Source organism: Siniperca chuatsi, linkage group LG14, assembly GCF_020085105.1.
Source record: "Siniperca chuatsi isolate FFG_IHB_CAS linkage group LG14, ASM2008510v1, whole genome shotgun sequence".
Classification (NCBI taxonomy): domain Eukaryota; kingdom Metazoa; phylum Chordata; class Actinopteri; order Centrarchiformes; family Sinipercidae; genus Siniperca; species Siniperca chuatsi.
Window position 1 is genome coordinate 16,380,898 of NC_058055.1, and position 12,627 is coordinate 16,393,524.

General features: G+C 39.8%; 1 protein-coding gene across 1 annotated transcript; it reads left to right on the forward strand.

Annotated features, from left to right (window-relative positions):
* The first annotated feature begins 333 nt into the window (after positions 1-333).
* On the forward strand, positions 334-12,315 carry LOC122888876 (LIM domain kinase 1-like). Its single transcript, XM_044223867.1, has 15 exons — positions 334-678; positions 2,942-3,080; positions 3,965-4,074; positions 4,639-4,812; positions 4,969-5,074; positions 5,154-5,425; positions 5,500-5,689; positions 5,804-5,890; positions 6,252-6,383; positions 6,465-6,524; positions 6,609-6,674; positions 7,566-7,752; positions 9,796-9,851; positions 10,047-10,204; positions 10,583-12,315. The coding sequence occupies exons 1-15, from the start codon at positions 635-637 to the stop codon at positions 11,187-11,189; spliced, it is 2,388 nt and encodes a 795-aa protein (XP_044079802.1). The 5' UTR covers positions 334-634; the 3' UTR covers positions 11,190-12,315.
* The last annotated feature ends 312 nt before the right edge of the window (positions 12,316-12,627 follow it).

Here is a 12,627-nt window from a genome sequence, read left to right on the forward strand (position 1 = left end):
CTCCCTCTTTGTTTGTTGTGTGTTATGAATAGAGAGCTTTACTGTAGGATCAGGACAGTGCAGTAACTGGGGCATTCATAAAGAGATTATGCCTGTGCTGATGGGAACAGAGCTCATTTCACAACACACAGACTAGCTAACTCTCTCACACCACTTCTGAGAAAAATACACACGTATCTCAACTCATAAACAGCTTCACATTTAAGACTCTGTGAACTTAACTCTCCAACACTCTGTGGACTCTGCAGAGGAGTGTAACTTTAGCCTGCAGAGGTCTACATACTGAAAGTAACAGGAGAGGGACGGTGGAGCACAACTTCTATACTGGGATAGGTCTATTTCTCGGCAGCCAGCAGAGGAGGACTGGCTAGCTGGTGTCAGTGGGTCAGAGTTTTTTCTCACACAGCTACTCTGCACATTAGAGAGGGAACCCATATGCACAGGAAGCCTCTGAGTGCACAGAGAGAGCGAGAGAGAGAGAGTAAAAAAAAATAATAAAGACAACGCCTGCCACCAGTCATAGCAGAATACGTGAAGGCTCCGCTCATGAACACATGCAGCTAACAAGCTCCTGTCTTAACTGGGTGGATTGTTTCTGAGTGACTGCTGTCTATCGGTAAACTGAGAGGGCAGAATGTCACGAAGGGACCAGAGGTTTCGGAGAGGAATGAAAGGACGGTAAGAGCTGCGGTCATTAATTGGTGAGATGTGTCTGTGCAAGTGAGAGTGAGAGTGAGAGAAAGAGTATGAAAGAAAGAAAGAGAGAAAGAGAATCTAAGCAAATTGTAGCTCAACATCTGCGATACTTCCTCAAACACACAGATTCACAAGTAACAAGTGCATCAATATTCTTCCTACTTTCACAACAACTATGAGTATGTGTGTGAGTAGTTTATGAAACCATAATAGTAACAGGTACTTAACAATAACAGGTTTTACCCCATCAACTACTCTTCCTTAGGTCTTTATCAAAGCATACATACAGAATAAACTGGAAATGCATACACATATACTACATACATAACACCATTGAGACAATATCCCTGTAACATTTAACACAATACAGTTACATCAAAAACAAATGTTTCCTTTTAAGAACTACTCTTTTAACGGAAATCCAGAAGGGTGACACAGACAGACCAGGCAGGAAACCACAGCAGGACAATACGTCATCAGATTCTTAACATTTGACCTAGGTTAATGTCCTGACATCATAACATGTTTGTTTTATGTACAGCAGGTGCTGGTGTTTCTGCAGCTCCACTTTAACAGACAAGAGTAAGATGCAGGGGAGCCAGATGAGGGGAATACTTTCAGGTGGAGCGATAGAGAAATGTGAGGAGATGTGTCGCAGTAGGAAACAGAGAGAGGATCAATTCTCTGGATATATCTCTGGGCTGATTCCAGGGTTTTCTCGCGACCAGATGTTTTGGTGGAATCACAGATGTGAAACTGGGAGGTTCCATATCCGTTGCCAGCAGCACAATAACAAACACAGGAGGTCAAAAATAAACCTGCAGCTGTCTGATGGTTTTATTACTTCATTATTTCCTCAGCAATGAATGACAGGCAGGTCTAATAAATCTCTAACAGTACTTCCCACAGTGCACTACATCCCCAGTAGACATAGTATCTGTTAGGACTAGAGATTTCTGTTAGTAACTGTATTTACTCAAGTCCTACTGAAAATAAGCTATGATCTATCAAGTCGTAATCATAGATGACCATATTGCTACTCTCTATGAACAAATAACCATAAAAGTATTTACATTTTCTACCATGAAAATTCACAAGAAGTGATGTGTTTTATTTTACCAACAGCAACAACAACGGTTTCTTTTGAATAAAGAGAAAAAGAACTGGGTATAGTAGCCACACTAGTGACACTGAAGCAATAATATTATAATATGATTGATCACAGTGAAATGCTGCCATGAAGTGTCTCTTACATTGGAAGAAAGTTGAGTCTTTCCCTCCCCAACTACTTCATTCTGAATAGAAAGGCAACCTTTTAATTTTCTATTGTAAGGACAGCACTCACTGTTGAGGGTGAGAGAGAGGAAACATGGAGCTATTCTCTCTCCAGGAAGTCACCTCCCACTCTGGTTGTAGTGTCGGAGAGATAAGGAAGCAGGTTTTTATTGTACATAGGTATTATTCTACATTTAGTTTAAGCCAGGATGCCACTGAAAGTTTCTGTTTGCGTATTTTAAAGGATTGAAAGTGAACATGCCCGAGCTGCATTTAAGGAACAAGTAGTTTTTAAGAGGCAGTGATGTTTGCACTTTGTTTATTTCTTTTTGCAATCTTTGAATGGGTGTGCCCATGAGAAACTACCATTAAGTTAGTGTTTTCGTGAAGACATGTGACTGACCAGTGACCCTGCATGAGTAATCCTTTTGTAAGAAAAAATATTAGTTTGGCAGTCAGCTGAATGTGCTCTCTGTCACAGTGACATCAGCAGTTCAAGATCTATAATGCAACGTTTCAACACCATCCCTGCATTGAAGATAACTGTATTCCCTCCAGGTATGTGCTGGAAAAACACCAGCAACTTGATGTCTCAGCTTCAACTTAGTAACTAATAAAAGCATCACCAGGGTCAAGAGAGGTAAGGAGTTGGGTATCAGTGACATAGAATCCTAAAAAAGTAGGCCAAACTGAGCACGATAATTTTTGGTCCAACTGACCTGGAAGTGATCTACCTGATCCCGTGTGTGACAATCTAGCAGGTCGACTTTCCTCACAAGTCTCATGTGTTCCATCACCGATTAGGCTCACGTTACTTTGCTCGAACACACCTCTCTAGAAGTATCTATCAGCTTACAACCTAAATCTAAACCTAAATCTAATCTTCTCGTTTCATCTTTCTGCCTTCTCATTGTCTCACTATCCCACTCTCTCTCTCTCTCTCTCTTCCCTGATTCCTTCTTTTCTTTAGGTGTTGTGAATGTGGCTGTATCCTGTCTCACTGGTACTATGAAAGAGAGGGACAGCTGTACTGTAAGAAGCACTACTGGGCCCGTTACGGAGAGCACTGCCACGGCTGCAAGGAGACCATCGCAACAGGACTCATTATGGTAACATGATAATCACTGAAAAGAAGAAAAAAATATCTCCAACCTTGATACCTAAAATTAGCGCTGTACAATATGGTTAACATCATGATAATTCATTTAATAATTATGAAATAATCACACTGATTTTTAAATAGTCAAAATGCTAGATAATGAAAAGGAAGGTTAAAGCCTCGTACCACAAAGCAATAAAAAACACAAATTCATTGTAACACTTCAAGGAAATACAATAGCACTTTGACATTGTTCCTTACCAAACACTTTTTGTCTATGCAGGCCACAAACTTTACTGTACATGCATTTCTGGCCCATTAACAGTAAGAGGAAAGCCTGATTTCCTGACCAGTTTTCCCCTCTGGTCACCTTAGCAGATACTCCTCCTTTCTGTTTTTCTGCTCACTCGCTGCAAAACATTTTGAACTCAGCCAGTAACAAATAGATTGATAGTTTAAAAATATCTGCTTCATTGATCATTCAAAGCTACCATTTGTTCAAACTGACAAGTGGCCATACAAATATCAAATGTAATATTCACAGACAGAAGTATGGCAACAATCTCTGCTGGATCAAATATCGCAACAAAAAATACCGAATCTCAGCATGCTATGCCAACTACTCAAACACAAAGTCTTCCTGCCTCCTGGTTTCCTCCTGGTATGAAAGTAAATGCTTTTTTCTCTCAACTCCCAAACCAGAGGATATCCTCTGAAAACATCCTGACACTACAAAGCCTTGATACAGGAATGCACAGAAAGAACTCTTGTAATTCAGAGCCATATTTTGCCCCTAAAGTCTGACCCCAACAAATGTCATCTTGTAAAAACCATTGGCTTTATTCCATTGGCCTCTGCATTGTGTTTTACCACACTGCCTCCCTGTATAAACAGGTTGCTGGAGAGCAGAAGTACCACCCTGAATGCTTCACTTGTATGAGCTGTGAAATGTTCATTGGAGATGGGGACACCTACACGCTTGTCGAACGCACAAAACTCTACTGGTAAGTTTGAAGTTTAAAGCGACAGTTCATCCAAAAATCAAAAATAAATATTTTTCCTTCTTACCTGTAGTTCTATTTATCCATCTAGACTGTTTTGGTGTGAGTTGCCGAGAGATGTCTGCCTTTTTGGAATATAATGGAATTAGATGGCACTATTTTCTTTCTACCGACAATTCCTACATGAAACTGTTCACAACAAATCTGTGGATTAGCTTGAATAACTGGGTCATGATTCCTTGAAAGAGACATTGCCGTTGACTTTTTCAAATGTGTTTTTTTTTTTTGGCACTTTGAGCACAAGTGCCATCTAGTTCCATTATTTTCAAAAAAGGCAGACATCTCTACGACCATTATCTCCAAAACTCGGCAACTCACACCAAAACAAACCAAAATACTTTAAATGAAAGAAATTAAGCAAGTCCTCTATATAACTGCGTGTAGGAAACTAACAAAATTGTAAGCTGAAAAAAGTGACTGAATGGAAAAGGTATAATGTTTGGTCATAAAGGTTTCTGATTCTGATGAATGTCCTTTATTCCATCTCTTGCTTTGTATATTCTGCAGTGGCCACTGTTTCTGTCAGGGGTTAGTCTCAACTGTGAGGTCAGCTTCTCCAATCACCAAGAGTCCCCACATGGTGGCGCTGGTGTCTCTTCCTCCCCATGCAGGTGGCCGACGAGGCCTGACTGTAGCCATTGACCTCAGCCAAGAGAAAAGCGCTCTTGTCACTGTGACAGGGTGAGTGTCTAAATCTAGGACATGACCAAGAGTGAATTTGCATTTAATTAGTGCTAAACTCCAACTAAACCCAAAAGCTGATACAACGCCCCAAGCTTGTTTTCTGTCTTACCCCATCTTTCCTCGATCCAGTCACTCATTGTCATTCTCCCTCAGGTTAGACTCAGCTGCCCTCAGCCCTGACCTGCTGTCGTCTGTCCACACTGGTGATCGAGTACTGGAGGTCAACGGCATCCCTGTCAGCAACATTTCCCCAGACGAAGTAGGCCTCAAACCACCAACTGATTTAGCAATAATATCAATACTAAATAAAAAGGTCAACACCACATCCTTTCCTCTAGATAAACTGTGTGATCCAGGACACAAGCAGACCACTGCAGCTGACCATTGAACACAATCCGCAGTCTGCTGACAACCTCCTTCCCACGAACAATCCCCAGGACGACATCAGCTGTCCTGACCCCCGTGTCTGCGACAAACTTGCTTCAACCCACAAACTCCCGAGTCTGGAAGAAGAGCCAAATCCAGGGGAGGAGACAGATGAACCAATCAGGATGAGCCTCTCGCCGCCTCCGCACCAAGGAATCATGGGGATGCGATCCAGACACATTCTGTAAGTGCTGACTCTCGGCTTACTTTGATTCATTACTCCCCTCTCTTTGTCTAAGTCTTTCTTTTCTGTCTCAGGCGTAGCTGTAGTATAGATAAGTGTCGTCTGTCCCCTGGAGCACTGTCGCTTTTATCTCAAAGGAGAGACATGGTTCGCTCAGAGTCTCTTCGTGTGGACCCTGGAGATCGGACCCATCGCATCTTCAGACCTTCAGACCTCATCCATGGAGAAGTGCTTGGCAAGGGCTTCTTTGGACAGGCTGTCAAGGTACCGCAGTAACTTTTTTTCCATCACTTTGACTATCACTTTGTCCCTTTCATTATTATGGCTGACTTTTTTGTGAGTTCTTTGTAAGATTGATTCTAACCTGTTGCTATCAAGGTAACACATCAGGAGACAGGGGAGGTGATGGTGATGAAAGAGTTGATAAGGTTTGATGAAGAGACACAGAAGACTTTCTTAAAGGAGGTAAGTGGTCATTTGAACAGGAAAGGCCACATGATTGAAGATGTAAGAAGCAGGGAGTTAACCTCAGAAAGTTAACCTTCCACAGCACACTCATATTTATCAACCCTGGTCACTTTATTTAAAAAAGGGATACAAAAGCCATAGTACTTATTAAATCTAAGGGGTCTAAGTTAAGGAAGCTGGTTGCTATTCACTATTAAAGCCTACTTTAGGATGTAAGTTGGTAAGAAGAAGAAGCTGGATTTTATCAAGAATGTTCATCAAGAGGGTTATTAGGTGACTATCTTACCTATAAGTTATTTTCATGCTGCTACAATGACATGAGGCATTGGTTTAACCACATTTCTTCTCAATTGTACAGGTGAAGGTGATGCGCTGTTTGGACCATCCCAATGTTCTTAAGTTCATTGGACTGTTTTATAAAGAGAAACGAATAAACTTCGTCTCCGAATACATCCAAGGAGGAACTCTCCGAGAGACCATCATAAAAATGGTAAGTTAAAAATGTTTTTTATGTTTCTCCATGAGTACTATCAGAGTACACAGACACAATATGTTAGTCTTGTTGTTGTAGGACAAGGATTTTCCCTGGAGTATAAGAGTGGGTTATGCCAAAGACATTGCAGCTGGAATGGTGAGTCTTTCCAGTCAATACTCAAAATAATTCCTTAATCTGGTATCAACTTTCCCTAATGTATATGACATCTTTCCTTCTAAGGCCTATCTACACTCCATGAATGTTATCCACCGAGATCTAAACACACACAACTGCCTGGTCAGAGAGGTAAACAAGTGGCTCCATCACACACGTCAGCAAACATCAGATAGCTTCACTGTAGGATACACAAGCATATCAAAAATGACAATTTCCACACTGTGTTGCAGGGTAACATCAATATGTTGATTACTTCATTAAATTTCAGAAATTTGTGATCAAACCAAATATTCCATTTGATAGACTGTTTGATTCAATAATATCTGTTCTTTTTAACTAGCAAGACTAATGTACAAAACAGGTAAACATCTAGCTAAAAAGCAATTAATATGGAAAAATCTGATTTATTGGTTCTTTGAATGTTAATGTTTGACTTTTAATTCTTAATTATCAAACCTTTATAAAACTTTGTCGAAGTTGCATTCCCAGTTGTCGAAAACGTTTTAAAAGGATTGCCATTTTTTAAGTCTTCACTGGGCTCGACAGTAACAGTTGCCAGGTTGCCATTGGCAACCATTTTGAGAAATGGGCAACCAATTTTCGATTTTCAAATCAAAAGCAGGATCGGCGATCAGGAGGTAACGCAAACTTTCTGGACCAAATGTTTAAATCGAAAATCGAATCCTGGCAACCACTATTAGAAGTTAGTGTTGAGCCCTGCTTCATAAACACGACCATCTTCCAGCTATTACCAGCCTCTGTATGTCATTATGTTTTCGAATTATAAAACAGGTAATGATCAAATCATCAAACTCTTCTAACTGCATAGTTTTAACTTAATGTTAGCGTTTCCTTGTCGCATACATGATTGATTTCAAGGCTGCCAAAAAAGGTTTATGGGAAATGTGATCGGTATTTTGAGAAACACAATGCCACACATAGCACTTTTAAACAAATACAGACCAACATAACCAACATAAAAGCTCAAGTATAACTCCTTCATTAAACTTCACTGTTTAGAACCAGTCTGTGGTGGTGGCAGATTTTGGACTAGCCAGGCTGGTGATGGAGGAGAGGAATCAGGGCAGAACATCCTCTCTGGAACAGCCTGAGAAGGGGACACTGTCAGAGCTCCGCAGGCCTGACCGGAGGAAGCGGTACACCGTGGTCGGAAACCCCTACTGGATGGCTCCTGAGATGATCCATGGTGAGTGCACAATGTTCCAGGCTGTCAGTTATAGCAGGAGATTGCCTGAAGATTCGTCTGAATCAAGGACCCCAAGGGCGCATAAACCCAATTTGACAAGAGTGTTTATCTCTAGGAGCCCATACGTAAGGAATGTTTGCAGGGGTGGGTAGTAACTCGTTACATGTAACGCAAATGAGTAAAAAAGTAGTTTTTTTAGGAACGGTAACTTTTCACGTTCCTTTTTAAAACTGTACTTTTACTTATTCTTCAAGTATTTTTTTGGCCCAGTAATCTACTTTTAACTTCGCTACATTTGCCATTTATACCTTCCTTACAACTAGTCTTGTTATCTACTATGCATTTTGCTACATTTACCGAAATGAGCTGTCATCCAGGCTGTGTGCACAGGAGAGCTTTAACCGGTGCGCTTGTGCCAGATATTAATGAGCAGGGCAAATGCAAAAATTGAGAAAATCAGGCAAATACCTTTTTAGTTTAAGGTTTGGTTATTCTACTAATGTAACTCAAATCCAGTAACTGCACACAATGCCACTTGTGGCCATGTTGGAAAGCACCCTGCATCGCCCATTCACAAGCCGGCAGAAAAACTTTAACTTTCCATCAATGGCATATTAAAAGCGTATTTAGTCTATGCAGAACAAATGTAGGCTACACACTGTATAAACATCTTAGTCCAATAATCACTGGATTGATTCTGATATATTAACAGAATACTCTTGTTGCGCAAAGCATGGCTTTCTTTTGATGGAAATTAGCCTATTTATTTTATCTAATTCGCCTTGGTTGCTATTGGTTTTACAGCGATGCCCAATGGAGAATTCATTAAATAGAATGTTGCCGTGAAGCTGATCTTGCCTTTCACTCAGTAGGCTACCAGTTGTTATTTATTCAGGAAACAATAATTTTTGAGAAGCATAGGAAGAGAGCAAATATGGGTAATATGTTAAAGTGATCTTATCGATACTTTCATGTAGATATAATTGTATTAAACAGAAGTAGCTAAATTAGATATAATCAACATGCAAAGCAAAGTGCAATCCCTAGAAATAACTATATTGCACAGTGGCTATGTCTAACCTGACGCGCAGTGGATGTAACACTTATTATCCAAAAAGAAAACTTGAGACTTGACTCAGACTCTTGACCAAAGACTGGAAACTTGACTTGGACTTGCATAAATTGACTTGTGAAGATCTCTAGCCCGCACACACTAAAAATTATTAAAACACAAACTAACTTGTACTTTGAGTAGTTTATTGACCAAGTTTTATACTTCTACTTGAGTAGGTTTGTCAAATGGTAAATTTTTACTTTTACTTACTTACACTTAGATTTTTTATGGGAGTAATTGTACTTTTATTTGAGTAAAGATTTTCAGTACTGTACCCACCACTGATTGTTTCTTTCCAATCCTGTCTGTAGTGGAGTTAAAGAGGTGACAGTAAAATGTAACTAATTCTAACATCTTCGGTAGCCTGGACTAAATTTTCTTAATTCTGTATAAGAGGAGACACTTAGAAAAATCATTGTAAGCCTAATTACCTTTTTTTATATCAACATATAAGAAAATAAATATAAATGGCACTGGCATAATATTTCTGATTATGCATAAAGGACTTTGGCAGTCATGTGAGACCTCACAGCGTAGGTGTGAAGATTCACATTGGATTTATACTTGCATTCCTACCATAAATGTTGCTTTCTTGTTTTAATAAAATACTTTTCAATGAATTAAAATTTGCAGAGAATGCTTTTCTCAAATGCTGCACACCATGTTTGACATAGGTATAAATACTCTACTAAGTGAAGTTTCTGAGCAGTATTGACTAACCTCAACTTGCCTCTTGATACCATAAGTGTTGAACTATGGTAAAATATGCAAAAAACGGGGGAACTGTGTAGGAGACCTGATATTACTCTAAGGTCTAATAGCAGATCTAATACGAATACACTGAACACAGGATCTCTACATCTCCAGCATGGGTCAGTATGGGACAGTATGTGGTTCACATTTTCCAATCTTTCCTCTGCACCTCTTAGGGAAAAGCTATGATGAACGGGTGGACATCTTTTCCTTTGGTATCATGATATGTGAGGTAAGAACATCTAGGCAGAGTAAAATATTCCTAAAAATATTGATTTCTAAGAATTCAAAAGATGTCGTGTTGACTGAACAATCTAAGGAGTTAAAATGTTGTGTAAATTTCAAAGAAACAAACCTATATTATTCATACATCAAGCGTCTTATCAATTTTAAAACTAAGTATGTATCTCTCTCTGTCTCTCTTAAGATAATAGGTAGAGTGAGTGCCGACCCTGACTACCTCCCCCGGTCGAATGACTTTGGACTAAATGTAGCCGGTTTCCTGCAGCAGTACCACCCTCCACAGTGCCCCTCAGCCTTGCTGCCGCTGGCTGTCCTCTGCTGTGACATGGACGCTGAGAAACGGTATGGTTGCACAAATCAAACACAACTGCAGACCTAAATTTGTATAAAGCAAAATATGAGCTATCTGTAAATATTGTTCAGTTAGACTGCGACGAAGTACCTCTGTTTTATATTTTGTTTCAAAACACATTTGATTTATTCAGTTCATTTCAGTAGCCACCTCATTAGATGATAAAGGTTATTTTCTGGTTAGTTAATGTACGGTGTACAAAGTCTACTGTATCATAACTGATGTATAAGCCCACATACAGCTTTAAACTTGTATGCAGGGCTCTTGGGCTGTGTGCTGCCAGATATTTAGTCAATGCACTACTGCAGTGGAGCATGTAAGGCCCTACAACCTCTCATCACTACAACGCTTTTCTTTCACTCTTTCAGTCCTTCCTTTTCAAAGCTGGAGGAGTGGCTGGAGAACCTGCTGATGCACCTGGACATCGGTCTGCCTCTGCTCTCTGAGTTAGAGCAGCTCAGCAGAGCCTTCTGGCAGAATCACAACAACCAAAACCACTCTCACAACCAGGACAAGACCCTTGATTCTCATGAACAAACCCACTGTTCACAGCCACAGAGACAGAGCCCCAAACCCAAGCGAAGTCCCGACAATGCAAAAAAACACATAGAGCCTAATCACCTCACTCAGAGCCAAGACCATTATAGCACACCTGACAGCCATTCGGACGGAGAGCAACACACGCATGACAACAATGACATGAGTACTGAGCACGACCACTCCTGTTTGAGCAGGGAATGTAACGACCACTCACAAGATAAGAGCCAGATGTGTTGCAGGTCTACGAGCGCAGACTCAGGCAAGAATGGGTCCGAAACCTATGGACACAATAACCTCTCAGGACAACCAAAAGCCCAGCACGAGCCCTCACAACAGCTGCAGATCAACAACTCGCTGCTAGGCCGGTCTAACAGGCCCAGAAGGTCATGCAGAGCGATGTGGGACAGATCTACAGAGGACAGCTCTTTTCTCTGACTGCCAAGACAGGACACATCTGCAAAGCTGAGGGCTAAAAACACTTTATGAAGACATCTGTGCCTTTTCAAACAATTGGGAGAGAAGTGAAGGAGTCATAAAGCTGTATGTGGAGGACTAATGCATAGAAAACCTGCAGAGGCATAAAACCAATCAATACAGATTGATATGGGATATTTTGTAAGAAAATAAGTAAAGATTTGTATGCAGCTTCATAACAATTGCTTAGCACATTACATTTGCCTCATGTTGCTCTGTGAACTAGTATTTATGTGGTTTCAACTAGAGCGCAACTGATGCTGGATTTATTTGATACCCATATTTGGTATTTCAACATTTGGACATTTCAGAGTTTAATAATAGAGGTATATTGGCTGGTATACAATATAGAGTCCATAAATTCCCCAAAATTTGTCAGTGCTCTCTGGTGGACAGACTATGTAATGGCGACACTGTTTCTAAATTACCTCAAACATATCTATCAAGCATTTCTGTACAACAGTTTCTCTTTACTTATCGGCCAACATCTATAATGAGTTTTAGCATATCTGTAATAAGCTGAAGTTGGCCGGCCAGTTCATCATTTGGGCTCTAGCGCCAAATTTGTCCAGAAGCTGTGAAACATATTGCACTTTAAGCAACACTGCAATTATTTATCAGAATGTTTTTTATGTATTTTGTGTTGTACATTTTCAGCCCACATACAGCACACTGAGCTGTGAACATACAAAACTACAACTGTAGTTAACTTAATAAAGTGTAATATAAATTCATGTGACATTTAAATCACTATTTAGCATTAAATGACTCACTATATTTAACATACCTTAGTAAAACGTACTCCTATTTGATTATCAAATACAGTAATTTTTCTAATGCAGTTCTTTATAATTTATCAGGGAAGGTGACCAACAATTTGCCATTCCTGAGTATAATTACACCATTAAAGGTATACTTAACAGAAAACCTATGTAGGTTTTCAAATTGCTCTTTTGCCAGGAAAGTAGTTAGCTGTAGTCAACTTGGGTTAGCCGTTTGTGCCTCTCATGTATTATCATTGTATGTCACCCAGCTAACGCTAGGCATCGTTTCTCTGAAAGACAAAATTAAAACGTTTTATTTCTGCCATACGTGTCTATTTTATTCTAAAGTAATCTTTTTTAATTACTTAACATTTTTATGAATAATGTTTACAAAAAAATGTTTAACGATATTTTCATTGTGCTGTACTAGCTCGGTGTCTCCAATGTAGCTACTGACTAACTTCCAGAAAAAAAATATCAAAAGTAGCTAGCTACATTAAAACGTTTAAAAACTCATGGCTTCAGCATCTACATCTCAACCGTCCATCTGTGTGGACGGTATGTAGCAAATACTCATATTTTCACAGAAATGTGGCTAAATACACAGCTCCTGGTACATATTTGTTTCAGCTTAA

Coding starts and splice junctions, on each gene's coding strand:
- LOC122888876 (XM_044223867.1), top strand. CDS start 635: ATGTCACGAAGGGACCAGAGGTTTCGGAGAGGAATGAAAGGACG. Junction 679..2,941: donor CGGAGAGGAATGAAAGGACG/GTAAGAGCTGCG, acceptor TCTTTTCTTTAG/GTGTTGTGAATGTGGCTGTA. Junction 5,426..5,499: donor ATGCGATCCAGACACATTCT/GTAAGTGCTGAC, acceptor TTTCTGTCTCAG/GCGTAGCTGTAGTATAGATA.